This window comes from Pholis gunnellus (assembly GCF_910591455.1).
Source record: "Pholis gunnellus genome assembly, chromosome: 24".
NCBI classification, from domain to species: domain Eukaryota; kingdom Metazoa; phylum Chordata; class Actinopteri; order Perciformes; family Pholidae; genus Pholis; species Pholis gunnellus.
This window is the reverse complement of record NC_136551.1, coordinates 10,842,934-10,861,501: the sequence shown is the minus strand read 5'-3', so window position 1 is coordinate 10,861,501 and position 18,568 is coordinate 10,842,934. Positions and strand designations below refer to the sequence as shown.

General features: G+C 46.9%; 3 protein-coding genes across 4 annotated transcripts; 2 read left to right on the top strand and 1 right to left on the bottom strand.

Moving 5' to 3' along the window:
• Nucleotides 1–7,269: 7,269 nt before the first annotated feature.
• Nucleotides 7,270–10,698, top strand: LOC306715399 (carboxypeptidase O-like). Its single transcript, XM_079185761.1, has 9 exons — nucleotides 7,270–7,382; nucleotides 7,518–7,557; nucleotides 7,687–7,788; nucleotides 7,880–7,984; nucleotides 8,076–8,192; nucleotides 8,465–8,558; nucleotides 9,084–9,286; nucleotides 9,973–10,057; nucleotides 10,155–10,698. The coding sequence occupies exons 1-9, from the start codon at nucleotides 7,318–7,320 to the stop codon at nucleotides 10,418–10,420; spliced, it is 1,077 nt and encodes a 358-aa protein (XP_079041887.1). The 5' UTR covers nucleotides 7,270–7,317; the 3' UTR covers nucleotides 10,421–10,698.
• nudt15 (nudix (nucleoside diphosphate linked moiety X)-type motif 15) lies at nucleotides 10,511–11,953 on the bottom strand. The gene is made up of 3 exons (XM_079185762.1): nucleotides 11,769–11,953; nucleotides 11,150–11,346; nucleotides 10,511–11,061 (listed from the first exon to the last, which is right to left on the bottom strand). Exons 1-3 carry the CDS (start codon nucleotides 11,915–11,917, stop codon nucleotides 10,931–10,933), a joined length of 477 nt encoding a protein of 158 aa, XP_079041888.1. The 5' UTR covers nucleotides 11,918–11,953; the 3' UTR covers nucleotides 10,511–10,930.
• A 1,058-nt stretch (nucleotides 11,954–13,011) lies between these two features.
• On the top strand, nucleotides 13,012–18,568 carry trim25l (tripartite motif containing 25, like). 2 transcript variants are annotated; one of them, XM_079185708.1, is made up of 16 exons: nucleotides 13,012–13,696; nucleotides 14,546–14,641; nucleotides 14,743–14,976; nucleotides 15,062–15,221; nucleotides 15,305–15,337; nucleotides 15,417–15,455; nucleotides 15,549–15,590; nucleotides 15,682–15,726; nucleotides 15,818–15,859; nucleotides 15,978–16,034; nucleotides 16,815–17,036; nucleotides 17,147–17,257; nucleotides 17,354–17,389; nucleotides 17,466–17,534; nucleotides 17,652–17,717; nucleotides 17,875–18,568. In XM_079185708.1, the coding sequence occupies exons 1-16, from the start codon at nucleotides 13,079–13,081 to the stop codon at nucleotides 18,447–18,449; spliced, it is 2,445 nt and encodes an 814-aa protein (XP_079041834.1). In that variant the 5' UTR covers nucleotides 13,012–13,078; the 3' UTR covers nucleotides 18,450–18,568. The 2 variants fall into 2 exon arrangements, with proteins under 2 accessions (XP_079041834.1, XP_079041833.1); XM_079185707.1 differs by having other exon boundaries at nucleotides 15,975–16,034.

The following is an 18,568-nucleotide window of genomic DNA, read 5'->3' as shown; positions in this document are numbered from 1 at the left end:
CTGCTAAGGCAACTGAGGAGCTCTCTCTCTATCTCTCTTTCACACACTCCTCCTCCCTCCCCTCTTTCTCTCTCTCCATTCAGCTCACGACTGTCACTGTACAATTCAGTCACAGCTACATGAGCAGCCTTCTTATTTGTATAAAGCTGCGAGGTGCGTGACTTCAGGCTCACCTCTTTTATCGTCTCTGCATCTCTCAGCTCATGCTTTTGGTCTGACGGCACCTTTTACTGCTGTTGGCTCGTTTTTTAGCATTTAGCTGCCAAAGAGACAGATGTCTTTTGTTGTGGCCCCAAAACTGCTTGCGAAGCTTTTCTTCTTCCTCTTTTCATAGAGGAATTGATTGTGCTGCTGGGGTATAGGTCAAGTGTGAGTGAGCGTGTGGAAATACATTAGACGTGGGTGGGCGATGGGGTTCAGAGAGATAGGGATGTAAATTCTAACACACTTAAGACTCGAGAGCTACAACGAAAAAAGTTCTAGGACGAAAACACGACCTGTCAAGGTAGCCCCGCCCTAAAGCATCCTCTGCTTTATGGTCTGTGTGACTCTAAATGGACCATCATTCACTAAATGAACATCATGCTGTATTGAAGAAGACTTGAAACTAGAGATTGAGACCATAAACTCATGTTTACAATGTTTACTGAGGTAATAAATCAAGAGAGAAGTAGAGTCATTTTCTCATAGACTTCTATACAACCAGAGGAGTCGCCCCCTGGTGGACATTAAAATGAATGCACGTTCAAGACCCTTCTGCATGGGCTTCACATCCCAGAAACAAAGGTGGCCGCCTGTACTATAAATATAAATGCTGAGACCAGCTCCCTCCCTCAGTTAGCAGTGTTGTTAGAACTCATCTTTCAATGTATTGTTTTAATTTCATGTACCGTTTCGGCGAATCGATAAAAGAACAATCTCTTTCTGTCAAGTAATGGATGCTGTGAGTTCCTCCAGATCTTGCGCGGGGGGGGGGCGACACATAATCAGTGGGACAAATAGCTGCAATTCTACAAGGTTTAGAGGAAGGTACCGGGTTCCTTCTTGGTGAATTGTCTGGTGATTTAAAGCAGAGGATGGTGCCATGGTTACAAATTGTTGTTTTTTGCACAGGAAAAGATATTGCACATCCTATTCACTCTCTGGTGAGTGTCACTGTCTTGTTTACGCTTCTGTTTCAAAATGATTTTGTTTTAAACGGGAGAACGTCTCTGATATTCTGTCAGGTTTTCCATTTGGCCGCCTGGCCCCCCCGCTGGGCTCCGACGTGCCTGATGGGCTGTTTATGGGGAACATTCGCCTCCGGCTGTAGCTCGTGTGTAACCACTTGAGAAAAAGGATACTGATGCTTTGGGAGGGGGGGGGATTTATTTTATTTTATGTGATATGGACATCACAGTAGCATTAGAATACATACATTTATGCACAAAGCCCAGATGCACTGTGTTAAGTGTTTGTAGCAAAATGCTAATTTACAACACCTGTCCACAGGAGGCTTTTCTTCTTTTTAAAAAGAAGTTAAAATGGAAATAAAAAGAAGTTAAAGATAGAAAATATATCCTCAGATACATACACAAATACAAATACAGATACACAAAGTACAAGTGTGGTTATAGGGGTGTTAGGTGTGAGAACAAAGATTTAATACCTCTATTAAAAACATTAAAGTTGTGTTGCATTTTCAACTCAGCTGGTAGACAGTTCCATAGTTTTGCTCCTTTAACAGAGAAGACTCATTGTCCAAATGAGGTTTTGCGTAAATCAATGTGACAGCAGCTCCCGTCTACTGAGGCCGTGTGTTCGCTGTGGGGGAGGAGGGGGAGGAGGGGGAGGAGGGCTCCACTATTTGTGTTTGGGATTTGTTCGATGGTTGCTGTCAGTCCCGATGATGGTTTAACAAGCGAACGCCGCCGCTGTTGTTGCTGCTTTCATACCGCGCTTGTGTGGGAGGTGTGTGTGTGTGCGTGTGTGTGTGTGTGTGTGTGTGTGTGTGTGTGTGTGTGTGTGTGTGTGTGTGTGTGTGTGTGTGTGTGTGTGTGTGTGTGTGTGTGTGTGTGTGTGCTGCTCCAGCTTTGCCAACATGTGCTGGTGTTTCGTCCACATTTCTTTTAAAGACAACAGCTTATTAGAAGGAATGCCAAAAGTCACTCCCTCCCGCTTCCTCTCTGAACCCACGATGTTCTTTGGCGAGATCGCCAGCGTCTCCACATTGATTTTTCACTGTGTCTCCACGCAGGCCGTGCGCAGCATGTCTGATGAGATGGGGGAACCATTCACCTTCTGGTACTCCTGGGTGTCAGAACATCCTGCTCCAGTAGAGGCATTTATTTGGCATTCTTTTTCTTTTTTTAGTGGAACTGAAAATCTTTGTGGAGAAATCCACCGACGCAAAAAGCAGCTCAGGTAAAGCACTGAAGCTTCTGATTTGCATAAGAGGGAACAGTCAAGTTAAATTCACGGGTGCCCCAGGACAGCGCTGTCAATACCGATGAACAAACACCAATCAACGGGAGAACTGCTACTGGACTGGAAACAGGCTGCTCACTGCGTCGGCAGTGGAATGATTATATTGCCTGAACAACTTTGGGACGCAATAATAAAATGAGTGGAACTTGGTATAAATATCTTCAAAATGAACAGGAATTAAAACTCCAGTGTAGATTAGGCTGTAGATTGAATAGATCAGCCTCGTTGTCACTGATGTGTGTCCTCTGACACTGAACCCCACATGGCTCCAGAAGGCTGTGCCATCAGTGTGAGTGGACGTCCTCGGTGGATTCCAGTTTTGAAAAACCCTGACCTGCCGACTCAGATTTTCTTTTGAAGAACTATAATTAACAGCGAGGCTCCAGGAGGATTTAGTTTACTTACACTGTAAAATGATTTGACATTATCCCGGTCCATGAAGGCATTATCACCACCACAGCGATCACGTGTCTCATTATGAGCCTATTACCTCATGTTAAGTGCAGACAGACAGGGTGTTGAACTTTCCCGTAAGAGAAAAGAAATAGACCTCGATAGGACTCCTTGACCTTAGCTATGTGTCTTTGTTCACCCGGGGATATTCTCCCAAGCCTGTGATGTAATTAGCACACGGACTGGAAGCAAGGGGGAGAAGCTGGCCCGGGTCTGTCCAAAGGTTAAGAAATGATTGCATAGCAGCACCTCTAAAGCGCGCTAATTAACTCCAAGTGTCATCTTTACATTTCTGAGTCAGGCGAGCTGGTTTGCCCTCGCTGCCAGTCTTCCAACCGTCTCCTCGCTGTGGATTCGGGCCACTTTAAGGAAAAGTTGGACATTTTGAGGAACGCACTTATTTGCTTTGTTGCCCGAGAGTTAAACGAGTAGATCGATTACACGCTCGTGTATCTCCTTCAAGTGTGAAGCTAGAGCCAGGAGACGGTTAGCTTAGTATAGCATGACGACTGGAAGCTAACGTACGAATTATTGAACCACCAGCGCCTCCAAAGCTCACAAATGTATATATTCTTCATCTATTCCGTAAGTAGTGAGCTTCAGAGCTGGTGGTGTATGTTTGAACTTTGAACTGAGTCAAGCTAGCTGTGTTTCCTGTCTTTACACTAAGAGAAGCTAACTCTCTCATGGCGCTAGCTTCATACTTAACGGACAATAAAGAGCTTTTTTACAATGTTATTTTTGATAGATGCCTGAAATATAGTCTGTGGTTAACACTTAATATTAACATGTTGTTCTACGTCAGTAAATACCCCTCCAGTGAAGCTTTTTACGTGGTCCAGTAAAGGCGGTGGCTAACAGGTGGCTAAATGAGACAAAACATCATCACGCCGACTAGCCTGACGGGTAGTTTGTTTATAGCGTAACATTTAGCATTTGAGCTTCAAATATCATAAAAGTGGTGCTCATTTGTGGAAATGATCTTGCTGAGCAAAGCTTGTAAGTATCTTAAACTTGTGTTTATTTTTTGCAATAATCCAAAAATCCAATAGAAAAATTGCATCGAGGGAACCAGTGAGCAAAAATACATCATCCCTGCAGCACTTTATAGCCTGATAATAACAAAGACGTATCAGCGAACTCATCTTGGCTGCTTTTTATTTTTGAAATAAAAGTATTTAGAAATAAAACACTGAAACACATTTAATGACAAACACACACACACACACACACACACACACACATGTCAACGCAGCACCGACAGACACTTCACCTCAAACCCGCCGACCCACAAGAACCCCGATGCTCCTCAGGGATGCACGGTGACCCTCTGCAGTCTGTCCCCATGTTTACGCAGCTCTCTCTAAGTTAACTGCAGCTCGTAAAGCAGCGAGTCCAGCGCTGGAATAAACCCCCGGAGTGTCAGGTGATGAGATGTTTGGTTCAATGAGTCACAAACCATAAATGGAAGAGAATGGCTGCGTTTGAAATTGCGTACTATGTACTTCATATTAATTCAACACACTTTTGTGTGAATAAACAGTAGTATGTTTAGTTTCGTTTAGTTTTCGTTTAGTTGTTTGAGATGCGCGTCATGTGACGCAACGATGATTTGTGAGCTGAACTTCAAAAAGTATATTCTACAAAGTGGAATCTTGTACTTAAATTGAAGCGTTTTTGACGTCCTTTGTGAACGTTGTTGCCACTACCGCGTTGCATTGTGGGATATCCATGCCAGCGTAGTGTCCACTGTAATATTTCCCCGGAGATATTATGCAATATGTGCTCTATTGGTTTCACATAAAAGTTTTGGACATACCAAACATCACATACTGTTTTAGCGTACTTGTATGGAATTTCAGCGCATGAAGTAGCAACAAATATCTAAATTCAGCTCTATTCCCCCGGGAGGAATCTCTGATCTCTGAATCCAAACTTGAAGATGCTATCGGTGGCTTTAAAGACGCCGACGTGCCGTGAGCTCGTGTCTGAGTGCAGCAGAGCGGCCCGCCTCTCTCATCCGAAAGCATTAGCGCTTTCATCCATCATTATGACTGTTTGTGCACACAGCACCAGATCTGAGGCCTCGTCTCCCTATCTCATGAGCAGCTTATGAAGAGACAAGATGCACACGTCAGCAAAGGAGTGGGAACAAAGGCTGGAGCTGCTGAGGCTCAGGTAGACGGAGACAGATAGAGCTCTGAATAAAGGAAAGACTGCATCCGACACTGACTAATCTCAAAGGGCTAGAGCAGCGCGTAACATGAATGAATAGTTGACAACATGCTTTACTTTTTTATTGACAACTTAAGGTGATTTACTCCCAATGAGAGTCTGTAGCTGTCGTTGTACTCTGGGTGTCTCTGATTATCTTACGCTACAGATTTGACCTGAGCTCAGCATTGCACTGACATCTGCTGGTGAGGCATTACATGGAAGATGCCTCCAAACCACCACAGAAGCAGACCTTACTAGAGTGGCAGCATACTTCATCTGACGTTCAAACGTGCCCGAGTTAAAGTTTCTTTTCCCATCGAGAGCAATGTCGTTAACGTCAGAAAGGTTGTCTGTTTGGCTCCATTGCCCCAACGCAATTTTCATTTTACTGCCTAACAATAAATCGCATGCTCGGACTCCGAAATCCAGCTTTCAGCGCTTATTACTAAAAGTATGAAGGTTTTACTGCAGTGCAGCAATGGAAACACAAAGTAGAAAGAACGGGGAGGAGGATTATTACTCTCAACATGCTGCTGAGTGTTTTATTCTTTGCAGCATGACCGCGCAATGTACTGATGCAGAGAGGTATAGTCATTACAATCCTCATTTAACCTGTAAAGTCAGACTCCAGACCTCCTTATCTATATTAACAGAAGAGTGAATTATGCTATTCTTCTGTTAATAAAAAAGATTTGAATAGCTTTTTGAGGAGATGATCCCTCTTTACATGATGTATGGAGAGAACTGGACACAGCGTTCGAGTATAAAACGACCCGGATCTGTCCGTCGAGCGTCTGCGTTGGCGGCTCCTTTAGCCCCTCCTCCCGTGGTCAGAGGAAGGAAACCCTGGATTCTGCTATTAGCTCCTTTTACAACGTGTAGGACCTACTGCTTTAAATAAGGGCTATTCATGTGTTCCTACCGGGAAGTTAATTCATCATTTTATTTGTATTAAAAACCTGAACGAGGACTCTTCAGCGGGCCCTGCAGGGACACCGTGATAGCTCGTTATTCTCTAAATGAAAACCTGCATTAGACTGAGACCACGATGTCATGCAGTCTACCTGAGCACAGTCGCTGTTGACCAGCAACATGTCAGCCTCACTGATGAAGAAAACATAGTTTTTTCCCTCGAGCATATTATAAAGACTAAATTCTTACATGCTTTAAATTCCAAAGAAGCTCTTGTTGTCCTCTATCACAGATGCTGATGTCAAAGCATGCCGACTGATTGAGAGGCGAAAACAAGATAACACTTCATTTCCAGATAAGGATCTTATATAACCACAGTTTAGCACTGATATAATGATTAATAATTACCTGGATAAATATTAGTAATGTGGAACTATAAACACGTTTGTATGCCTCCAGTCAAAGCCATACACTTCAAGAATAGAATCATGTTTAGCAATTAAAGACTGTTAGAGTCTACAGCCTTGTGTACAGTGTTCATTCACATCCTTATGTTTTTATATTTACAGAGGATACAAACTCATCCTCTTTGTTAAACACAATAACATTTGCAACATCGGCATTTATGACCCAGTGCTGGAGGACCTTTGCTCTTTTTCATCAGCCTCATTGTTTTTAACTGTCATGTCTCTGACTTCATGGCTCTTATCTAATCTGCTGCCTCTTATATTCTAGAGAGATGTTCTCTTGTGTGGCTCAATGCTCAGGCCAGGACACTTTAAAAGTTGTCTCACTTCAGGTTTCCAGAGAGGACGGACTGCTTATGAACCACACAATGTGTCACGTGAGTTCATCTGGTGTTCCTTTTGACAGGCAGGACTAAATATCACCTGCTCTGTTACTTGTTGTCCGCTCCACTAGTGAGGTAAGAATAGAGCGAGCTGGAGTGGATGCAGTATAGAAACATACGGTCAATTCAGTGCAGCTGAATGTGGCTCACGTCTGTTTTTATAGCTGTTTATAGCTATACCCTAACCCATCTGACCTTGATTAATATTTAGCAACAGCGACCTATAACATATAAAAAAAAGAAAACCATGATCAGGCTAAAGGATGTAAAGTCAAGGCTCTGGGCTCAGATTAATCACTAACCAGCTACTACGATAGCGAGTGAGCGGGAGGCAAAGGTGTCTCTTTATCCGATGGACGTCTTCTATAAAGGCGAGTCCCATCCGGAGGTCAGGAGTCTCAAACCAAGGAGTTGTGACGATGCTGAGCTCTGTACTGAGCCTCGTGGTGCTGCTTTCAGCAACGGGAGCAGCCGCAGCAGAGAGGTGAGTGTTCATTCATAAAGAGACACACTGGTCCACTGTGACTGACAGAAGAATGAAGAATTGTTTTTGCACAAATAAAACATGATATCAATGAGGTGGGACGCACTTCTCACGTATTTTTGCGGTGCGCAACAGAGTGGGGCATGACTACTACAAATATCATCCCATGCCGGAGGTGAGAAGGCCCCGATCGCCGCTCTGACACACCTCACTTTGACAGATCACTACGCTCACACACACACACACACACACACACACACACACACACACACACACACTGATGCGTAATGCGTACACACTGCAGATCACCGACTGGATGGCTCAGGTTGAGAAGGACCACCCCGACGTCGTGACCGTCGTGGAGTACGGGCAGACGTACGAGAAGAGGACCATCGCCTTGCTCAAGGTCAGCCGGCTTTGTATTTTGTTGAGTTCAGATCAGAGATGTTTGTGTTGCGCGGCGGCCTGATGACGAGCTCCATGAACGTGTCTTCAAGATTGGCCGAAACACCGGGGAGAGAAAGAAAGCCATCTGGATGGACTGTGGCATACATGCCAGGGAATGGATCGCCCCGGCCTTCTGTCAGTACTTTGTCCGACAGGTAAGAGACGCGTGGTCATTTCAAAATCACGACTTATTTTTATTTTTTATTTATGTAATTGATTCCAAACTGTTTTTTCCCCTCAAATCAGATCCTGCAAGCGCACAAAACAGACCCAAAAATGCAGGAGATGCTGAAGAACATGGACTTCTACGTCACCCCGGTGCTCAACATGGACGGCTACATCCACACCTGGAAGAACGACACAGTCAGTGCTCAAATCAAATCACTTCTCTGGGGGGGGGGGTAGTTTACAGCGAGCCACGATTCAATCAGGGAATAAATTGATGTCCGGTGCTCAGCGTGACCCAAGTAGAAAATCATCTCATTTTCAAAATAAGCTGGACGGAAAAATGATATCAAACAGCAATCCAAGCAGCACTGAAGTATGTTTGAGTGCCCATTTTGAATCCTTCTAAATTGATAGAACAAGCCGCACCGGCTGATGTAACTGACTGAGTGTGTTTTTTTTATCCGTAGACTCGACTGTGGAGGAAGAACAGGTCACCGGGACCTTCGGGCTGCAACTGCACCGGCGTCGATCTCAACCGCAACTTTAACGCCAACTGGGGCAGTGAGTCTCGTTGTGGTTCTCCATCTCCTTATTCGTGCAGCCTGTTGCCTCGATAATAAGCAAGTTTGTGTCACAAACCCCCAAATGTCCCTGAAACAGTCTCATCAATGGACAATTTGTTTTAAAGAGCGCTGAAAACGCTGGATCCTACAATTCCCACAATGCAACCCAGTGCCATATACACCCACGGCTCTCAAAATCCCGGTTCTTAACGCTCTTAATTTTTCTACGCATTGCATTGTGGGACAGCAGTATCTACCGTCAAGTTAATTCAGTGTGTAAACAGACATCTTTGACTTAAAGCTGACGCTATACAAACGTGAATCTACCACATGAGCGATACCCAATCAGTGTGTTGTATTGACTCAATGTCCCATGATGCTCTCTCACAGGCCCCAGTGGCCAAAAATCCGCTTCAGACATAAATGTTTGCACACAGTTATGTTGACGTTGGTTTATAGAGTTATTGTGTCCCGGCAAGAAGTGGCGATACTACTACATTTGATTCTCTGGCTGCTCTCACAGCGATCGGGGTGTCATTTGACTGCTGCTCCAACACCTACTGCGGGAGCCAAGCCGCGTCCGAGCCCGAGGCCCAGGCCGTCACTTATTTTGTGGGAAGCCGGAAGGAAGACTTCCTGTGTTTCCTCACCATCCACTCCTACGGCCAGCTGCTCCTGATTCCCTATGGACACCCCAACTTCACCGCCTCCAACTACAACGAGCTGGTACACACGCAGCCGTGCACGTTTTGACACATTAAGAGCTTATGCAGATCACAAAAAAACAGTGGAAGTGGGACAACCTGTAAATACCTCGGTACTCATGGTCTGGGATTGAATATTGTGCGTCGGACGTGCAGAACATTTGAATGGCGCATTGCCAAAAACACATCTCGTTTGTGTCACATGAACACACTCCAGAGCGGTCGGTCCTCATCTGCCAAGAGCAGAACAGAGCCGAGCCGGAGGAAGCTGTGAAGCATTGATAGTGGGGAAACGAATGGCTGGTTGCTGATTGGATAGAGAGGCTGATGCAGGTAATAACCACTGGAGCCCAAATTATGCTAATCAGGATTACGTCCATCCGTTCTCTTGGGCTTCAGTATGACTTTAGTCGGAGCGGGGGGATAGAACCCGGAGCAGGATTGGTTCATGAACACAGAGACGCTTGAATTGATGCGAGAACATCCTGTCGGGTCTTCTGTTTACGTTTTTGAAACATTACTATTGGCTGAAATATCCGATTTTATCAAAATCAGTGTCAGAAATCCATTATCTTCAGACCAACACAAACTTGAAATCTGCATTTCCCGCCTTGTTTTTTTCCCCTCTGTGCACTCAACGCTAGTATAAACCTGCAGCATAGATGCTTTCGATGACTGTATGATGAAAGCGAACGTCTGGTTCCTCAGATGGAGGTGGGTTTGGGTGCAGCAGACGCCATCAGGAGGGTCCACGGGATGAACTACACCGTAGGAACCTCACCGGCCGTGTTGTGTAAGTCACTGCCGGTCCTCGTCGCTCTTACCCGTACTGGCAAGCGTGCCTCCGATGGACGGAACGGTAAAAACTTTGTGCCCTCTTTTTTCTACAGACCCTAACTCCGGTTCATCCCGGGACTGGGCTCGGATGCTGGGGATCCCCTTCTCCTACACCTTTGAGCTGAGGGACAACGGGACGTTCGGCTTCCAGCTCCCCGAGGATCAGATCCAGCCGGCGTGCGAGGAGGCCTACAGCGGAGCCCTGCACATCATCACCTACGCCCACGACAAGACCTTTAGTGGTGCCGTGACAACCGCCGCCGCAACCCTGTGGACCATGCTGTTAGCAGCGGGTGTCACCGGCAACACCCTGATGTGAGGAGGGGAAACTGACCTGTACGGCTTTCTTTATATGGCACCAGTATCAGAAACAGTTCCAGTTTGTAAGACGCTGTTTTTTTAGGCAGGATGTTTTGTTGAGAACATATGATCAATAGTCTGGAAATGTATCTGTTGATGAATAATAATCAAACCTTAATGAATGATGTCTACATCTGTTCATAAATCTTTCATATCAGTGAATACCATGACATATAAATAGCATTACCTTGTGCCAGAATGTAATAAAAAAGAGAATAAAGATATTTTAACATGCCATTTTTCTTGTGGTGTTGAGTGTACTCTAACATTGTGAAGCCCATTCCAATCGGTTACATTTTATTTGTAATAAAAATCTGAATGAATGTGGCAAATGTTACAGTATGTACCGTAATAAAAGAACATGATGTTTGAGGAAAAGCACCAACCAGTGATGTGAAACAAAGAGGTATGTCTGTTCTATTCCCAATGTAACAATGTAACAATGTAACAATGTAACAATGTAGCCGTTTCAAAGCTGAGTTTCAGTGCTGCTCGTCGCTGTGATCCTGAACGGCTGGAAGCCTTGCTGTCTCAGACCCGCTAGGGGCAAGAAGAGCTGCTCCTCTGGCGGAAACCGGTCCCACGGCGTCCACGTCCAACCTGGGAGAGGCAGACAACCACGCACACTGCTCGGTTAGGTAGGACTCTTCTCCTTTTCTGCATTTAAATCTTGCTCCGCTTCACATACCCTCGTTCTTCTCCGGCTCCAGGTTCTCTGGCTCTCCTGACTGCTTCCGGTCCAGCTCTCCCTGCATGATGATGGTGACGTAGTGGTACTGCTCCTCCAGTCTGATGGAGTTCACCACCGAGGCGAAGCAGACGTCTACCAAACGCACCCCTGCTTCCTCCAACACCTCTCTGTGAGCACACTCCTCCCACGTCTCTCTTTCAATGACACAGAAATGAGTGTGTCACATCCACTGGAAGTCATCCATGTCATGTACATTGAGGAACACATTTAGTCCACTGGCTCTACTCGCCTAACCTCAATTTGCTTTAAGGTGACCCCAAATTATTACCCAGACTCACTACCTCAAACCAAACTGCCTTGGGGGGAAGTCGGCATATTGATAACTGGCTTAGACGTTTTTTATTTCATTGTAAGTTCACTCTTAATGACAGAAAAACACATCATAGTGAAAGCCGTAAAGTGTATGTAATGATGCAACAACAGCTGTTTTCTGTTTATGAATGAAGGCCAGTTTTGAGCGTTCATGAACGGCCTTACGTCACATATATACGCGACTAAGCCGTGTCAGATTTATGAATGGGGTTAGCTAACCGCTGTAGCTGCGCAAGTTACGTACCCAAACTCCAAGTGGCCCCCGGGGAGCTGGTACGTCCCGTGGCCCATTGGGCTCTTCCGTTTCCCCAGGAGAACACAGCCGGGGTGGGCCGAGTCTGTCACCAGCACCCCGACCCCAACTCCTGGACGTCTCACGGTTTTATCTGACATCTGGGAGACTCAGAAATGACACAAAGTTAGCTAAACACGCCGTTGCTACACTCAGTAGTAGCTATCTGGGAGGTACAAGAGGATTCCTTTACAGTACTTCCGTCTTCGTTTTTAAAGAAAATAAAATCGTTGGGTAGACCACGTCCTCTCTTGTTGTCTTTACTTTGGGACATTAACGTCTTCTTTGGTTCAGACTTATAGGGTGGCAACAATATAATGGTATATAAGTTGCAGATATTCCACATTATACCGTCTTAATTGTTCTATTTAGCTGGTTATCTGAATTGGCTTCGCTGTGGATACACTCTTTGACAGTTAAACGCTCTTTGGCTACAGGGCGCTTCAGCAGCGTGACCTCCATAACTTCTGTAATTGGTTATTTCTTCACATAATGGGCAATAATTACATTTAAAAGCACCAGCTGTAGCCACTAAACATTGGTGTAACACTGCCACCTAGCGACAAGATTTGCTAAGTGTATATCTATTTATAGACCTACAGGCACTATATTACCATGACCGTTAACGAGGGTCGGCTGCAATCACTGCTTTTAGCGCACGTGGCTTTGATAGATACGGTAGAGGCCTTTCTTAGAAAGGAGGAAGAAGAAGAAGAGGCATTTCACATCATTTATTTTCCAAATAGGACTTTATTCACAGTTAAGTCTAAGGGTTAAACCAAACTTGAATTATTGGGACACTAATTTCACACATTTCATTTGACAATCTCATCATCGAACTAAAAAGAATGCAGAGAGCGAAAGCTGCTCCCAGTTCCTTGTACAACTGTTGTCATATTAAGAAAATTTCAAGCACATTCTTATCTACTTTTAGTCTACTGAAGTAGGATTTTAAACAGAGGATTGTGACATTGTAGTATTTGTATGTTTACTAAAGTAAAAGATCTGAATACTGAGCAGGCCTACACCACTTGTTTTTTGTGCAAAGATCAATCCATTCACACACCTTTAGCAGTTTTCCACCGACACCCGTTTTCCCCGCTAGACCTGCCCGGTGGCTCTGGCCCCGCCCCGCCTCTCCCTGCTCTCACCTTGAGAGACAGAACTTTCCTCCGCGTCAGTCCAGACGAGGCTCTCCTCCTCCACCGCTCTGCTTGAGATTTTCTCTCTCTATCCTCTCCCGTCTCTTCCCCACCGCCGGCATGAGCGCTAAACTGTGGACTGAGGAGCAGTTCAACTGCCCCGTGTGTCTGGATCTCCCGAATGACCCGGTCACCATCCCCTGCGGCCACAGCTACTGCATGGGCTGCATCAAGGACTACTGGAGCAAGGACGACCCCAAGGGGGTCTACAGCTGCCCCCAGTGCCGAAAGACCTACAGCCCCAAGCCCTCCCTGTCCAGGAACACCATGCTGGCCGAGGCGGTGGAGCAGCTCCGCAAAGGGGCCCTCAAGGCCGACGTGCGTGAATCCATGCGATCCAAAGGGAAGACCCCCTCCTCCTCCTCCTCCTCCTCTTCCTCGGCGGTGCCGTGCGACATGTGCAAAGGGGAGCAGCGGGCGGCGGTCAAGAGCTGCCTGTCGTGCATGAGCTCGTTCTGCGCGGCCCACCTGAAGCCCCACACCAACAAGAAGGCCTTGAGGGCGCACGAGCTGATCGCGCCCACCGCCAACCTGGCGGAGAAGATCTGCACCCAGCACAAGTACCTGCAGGAGTTCTACTGCCGCCAGTGCAAGATGTTCGTCTGCTGGCTGTGCACCAGCAACCAGCACAAGGGCCACGAGTGCGTGTCCACCAAGGCCGAGCGCCTGGAGAAACAGGTACCGGGGAGGGGGGGGGGGGGGGATGCTGTGCTTTCCCTCCGTTAAAGTTTAAGTTCCGTTATGTTCCGCTACAGGTCAGACTTTCTGGGTTAAGTTAACGTCACTACCTGCGGAACTTTGTGGACTGTTAACGTTCGTCATTATCGCTCGTTCACGCGGTCACTCATTAACGTTAAACCGGAACACCGGCGCACCTGGTTGCGGGTTGGTATTTTATAACTCAAAGTAGAATGAGGATGATTTCGTGGTGATAATAACTTTCATGACCACGAAACATGAGGCCGAGATACTGATGAGATGATGAGGTCAAAGAGCTTCAGGGAGAGGAGGCTGTGTGTGTCGCGCAGCTTGACGCAGGGCTGAGCTGCGTCTTTTTTGCACAGATAGAACTTTATTTGCTTTGTTCTAACAAAGTGATTGCACATTGTATTTGTTTTTGTCTGATGGAGCGATCTGTCTTTTTGAACCGGAGCCTTGGACAGTGAGCATAGGCAGCTGTTTCTAGAACAATACTGTGCTGCACATCACCCCATCACCTGACGTCCATTGTTCAGCCTGATGGGGTTTCTGTGTCTTCGAGGGTGTCGTCCTCTCTCCTTTTGTGTCTCGCAGTGGCTCCAGCAGGGCTGAGGACATTCCTAACTGCATTCCTGTCCAATCATAACGCTCCACCCTGTCACGTTGTCCTCTGTGACACACACACACACACACACACACACACACACACACACACACACACACACACACACACACACACACACACACACACACACACACACGGCTGTTTCCTGGTTGTTTTTTCCCATGAGATAGATGGATATTGTCTTCTGTGTGCCCCTCCTGCAGAAAGTTCTGTACGAGATGCAGACCGAGAACCAGCAGAGGCTGAAAGACCGCGAGCAGGAGCTGAAGGACATGAAGAAGATGATGGACGGGATGAAGGTTGGTCGGTTGCACTGCTGTTTGTAACCTCAAAACAGGAATTTCCCATAAACCCCTGTGGTAGTTGTTTCAGGTGTTCATCAGACCTCCTCCTCTCCCAGCGTTCCGCAGACCGGGTGCACGGCGACACGGAGCAGGTGCTGGCAGAGCTGCAGCGCTCGGTGGAGCGTCTGCAGGAGCTGCTGGAGGAGGTGCTGGACCAGGCCGGCCTGGAGAAGATGGGACAGGCCCAGGAGGTCGTCGACAACCTGGAGGCCGAGCTCAAGGAGCTGAGGAGGAGAGAGACGGAGATGCGGGACCTGGCGCACTGCGAGGACCACATCCACTATCTGGAGGTAGGCCAGACCGTGGAGGCGGAAAGAGTCAAACTACGACACACGCCACCCCCGACACTAAACCAGCCGCCATGTTTTCTCTCAGGCGTGCGAGTCCATCGGCGGCCCGCTGGAGTCGGGGGACCTGCCCGCCGTGACGGTCAACCCCGAAGCGTCCTTTGAGCCCGCGCGGGAAGCCATCCTGGACCTCAGGGACCGCGTGGAGGACCTGTGCAACCTGGAGCTGAGCAAGATCACCAAACAAGGTCCGTCACCAGAGTCTGGCCTCGTTTGGTCCCGCCTCTGTTCATGTCCTATCTTTCATCTCATCTCTTCTGTTCTCTTCCAGTCAACGACACCACTCTGTTCACGCTGAAAGACGGTAAGTTCAAAACATTTTATCTTTTTCCAACATGAAAACAAAAGCGAGTTTCTGCCTAACTTCCTCTTGTCTCATCCAGCAAACCGGAGCGCAGGGTCGAAAGGAGCGATTTTAAAACGTGAGTTTGTTTCTTTATTGTTGAATAAATATGAGAGGATTCCTGAAAGTGCTTATTTCATAAAAACGCATTCACCTCTTTTCTTTCCTACAGTGTTTGGTCTGGGCTCTCGCAACACAAACAGCCGTCCTTCAGGTACGTCTTCATCTTATCCACCGTCACTACATCGCATCATCTTCCATATGAACCCGCGTAACATATCCATGATTTCTGTCTCGTCTCACAGCCTCTCCCAGCATCTCAGTGGGAGCGCGGAGCGCAGACAGACGAGGTGATGCCAGCTGACACGCGACAATATTAAGAAAAAAGTATGTTCAGCTTGCACTCCCCGTTAAACAGGATGTTCACATTGTGTCATTCAGGTATCAAGACTCAAGACGTGAGGAGCAGGGACACTCCGCGAGGTGAGGAAAAAAACTAAATTAACCTCAAACCTGTGAGTCGCTACCACGGATGGAGCAGTAAAAATGTGTGTGTGTGTGTGTGTGTGTGTGTGTAAAATATGCTTCCTCCTTGTAGCAGGAAACACGAGCTCACCCAGACCCAGAGACAGACAGAGGAGAGAGGAGAGGGAGACAGGTGGGTTCCTCACTGCAGGAAATACTGAGATAAACATACTACCAATGCTCATAGCACTGAATGCATTCATTAATGCATTTATTAATGCATTCATTTACAACAATAATCACACATTATAAAGCAAGTGTCATGACTTCATAGTTCAAGGTCACTTTGTGGACCACAGTGTTTTATAATCTTCATAGTTGTAACACATTATAATAATAATAATCACTGTTATAATGCATTATGTGGTTTTAAGTTACTATATTGTTTGCCTCAAGTAAAGTGAAAAAAACATTAAATATATGCTAAATTAATTTGATTATAATCCATTATTAAAATAATACAATCCATTACAACAATGGGAATTATAATACACTTTGCAAAAAATGAAACTTTATTACAAAATGCTTTATAACGTGTTCTAAATTACCTATTTATACGTTGCTGTAAGCCGATAAGGCATTATAAGTGTTTATAGTGAATTATAAGTGTTTATAGTGAATTATAAGTGTTTATAGTGAATTATAAGTGTTTATAGTGCATTATAAGTGTTTATAGTGCATTATAAGTGTTTATAGTGCATTATAAGTGTTTATAGTGCATTATAGTCATGGAAAAATAGAAAGTGTTCACTGAAATGTTTGTAAATGTCCGTTCTTCATATTCTAGAAATAAAGAACAAATATTGTTCTTTAACTCAGCAGTTTTTGAAGAATAGTTTAACATTTAGTGAGCTTTAATCAACCGATGCTGATTGTAAACCCCCGACCTCGATCCAACATGTCCTCCAAACAGTGAGGGAGACCAGCCCCAGACCCAGACCCAGTTCGAGCCCCAGACCCAGTCCCAGCCCGAGTCCCACTCCCAGCCGCAGAGAGTCTCAGTCTCTCTGGAGCAGGTCCAGTCAGAGCCAGGCTGTCCCTGCTGCGGCCCCTGCACATATCCCTACTCCAATCCCCGCCGCTCCTGCTCCTGCTCGAGCTCCAGCTCCTGCTCCTGCTCCTGCATCAACTGGAGGTACGAACATCCTCAGAATTGTCGCCGTTTGCTGCCACCAACAATAAAGATCTCAGGTTGGGAGTCTTAACACCTTTGTTATTTCATCTCTCCCCTTCTCTCCTCCTCAGGGTCCGGTTTCAGTCGGATGGCGTCCATCAGCAGCCTGTTCCGCTCCCATCGGCGCGGCACCACCCCGGCTACCCCGGTCAACAACACGCTGCCAGCAGGAGGAAACCCCTGTAAGATCAGACTCCCATCATCTCATATCAGTAGTTGTATAGCGTGTTGACTCTGGTTCAAAGTGTCTAAGTGTGTGACTCGTGTACACTCAACAGGGGGGATGGCTGCTCTGTCTGAGACACCAACAGAAAGTAAGATGGCCGCTTTTATACATGTCCTATTGAACACGGACTGTATGTTAATACACATTATTTCCTCATTGGACAGTTAACCCCAGTCTCTTCTTGGACCTGCCCACCCCCGTCTCCGTGATTCACGCTCCTGCTTTCCCCGCACGTGAGTAACATCATCATCATCATCATCATCATCATCATCATCATCATCAAATGATAAACGCAACCAGAAACAAACCAGACAAGTATGGACAATCAATACGTTTGTTTGCTTTTCCAGTGAGAGAAATCAACCTGGACAGCATCCAGGCCCCGGAGCCGAGGAGCAGAGAGGAGTTCCTACAGTGTGAGTGATCTGTTCATGTTCACGCCAAAGAAACATAAAACATATCAGAAGTTATGCTAGAAACGGATTTACAGAAGGGGTTTAACACTTTGAATCGTCTTGACTAACCAGGTAAAGAATGAACAACGTGTGACTAATTGTCCGTTAAACCCTCCAGACTCGGTTGCTTTGACCCTTGACACCGACACGGCCCACCGGCGGCTGACTCTCGCCGAGGGCAACACCAAAGCCACCCTGCAGGCGGCGGCGCAGCCCTACCCCAACACCCCGCAGCGCTTCGACGGCTGGACCCAGGTGATGTGCGCGAGCCCGCTGTACGCCCAGCGCTGTTACTGGGAGGTGGAGTGGAGGGGCCGGGGCTCCTCCATGGGCGTAGCCTACGGCGCGATGATCAGGAAGGGCTCGGACGCCCGGTCGGGGCTCGGTTACAACGCCCAGTCCTGGACCCTGGAGCTGTCGGACACCTGCTGCTCGGCCATGCACGACAACGAGAAGCAGAACATACCGGTCACCTACTCCCCCCGCGTGGGCCTCTACCTGGACATGTCCACGGGGACGCTGGCCTTCTACAGCGTGGCGGACAGCATGACGCACCTGCACACCTTCCGCGCCAACTTCACGCAGCCGCTTTACGCCGCCTTCGGTGTGGGCAGCGGAGTCGGGGTGGGTCTGGACTTCGCCCTCGGACAGTTCAGCTCCAGCTCCGACAGCATCAAGATCTGTCCCATGTGAGCAGGGTGCAGGCTGGAGGATCACGACTTCAGTGACATAAGTAGGGGAAAAAACATTGCATTGACTCTCTGCACCGGTTCTTCCACCGAGCATGAGTAATAAACCAGTGGGTGAGTCAG

What these genes read in the sequence shown, in the direction of transcription:
- nudt15 (XM_079185762.1), bottom strand. Translation starts at nt 11,917, where the DNA reads ATGTCAGATAAAACCGTGAGACGTCCAGGAGTTGGGGTCGGGGTGCTG. An exon ending in GGGGGCCACTTGGAGTTTGG is followed by an intron (nt 11,347 to 11,768) that starts GTACGTAACTTG and finishes TGTCATTGAAAG; the next exon opens with AGAGACGTGGGAGGAGTGTG. An exon ending in GGAGCCGGAGAAGAACGAGG is followed by an intron (nt 11,062 to 11,149) that starts GTATGTGAAGCG and finishes TGCCTCTCCCAG; the next exon opens with GTTGGACGTGGACGCCGTGG.
- LOC306715399 (XM_079185761.1), top strand. Translation starts at nt 7,318, where the DNA reads ATGCTGAGCTCTGTACTGAGCCTCGTGGTGCTGCTTTCAGCAACGGGA. An exon ending in ACACCTGGAAGAACGACACA is followed by an intron (nt 8,193 to 8,464) that starts GTCAGTGCTCAA and finishes TTTTATCCGTAG; the next exon opens with ACTCGACTGTGGAGGAAGAA. An exon ending in AACCTCACCGGCCGTGTTGT is followed by an intron (nt 10,058 to 10,154) that starts GTAAGTCACTGC and finishes TTTTTTCTACAG; the next exon opens with ACCCTAACTCCGGTTCATCC.
- trim25l (XM_079185707.1), top strand. Translation starts at nt 13,079, where the DNA reads ATGAGCGCTAAACTGTGGACTGAGGAGCAGTTCAACTGCCCCGTGTGT. An exon ending in GAAAGGAGCGATTTTAAAAC is followed by an intron (nt 15,456 to 15,548) that starts GTGAGTTTGTTT and finishes TCTTTCCTACAG; the next exon opens with TGTTTGGTCTGGGCTCTCGC. An exon ending in GCGGAGCGCAGACAGACGAG is followed by an intron (nt 15,727 to 15,817) that starts GTGATGCCAGCT and finishes TGTGTCATTCAG; the next exon opens with GTATCAAGACTCAAGACGTG.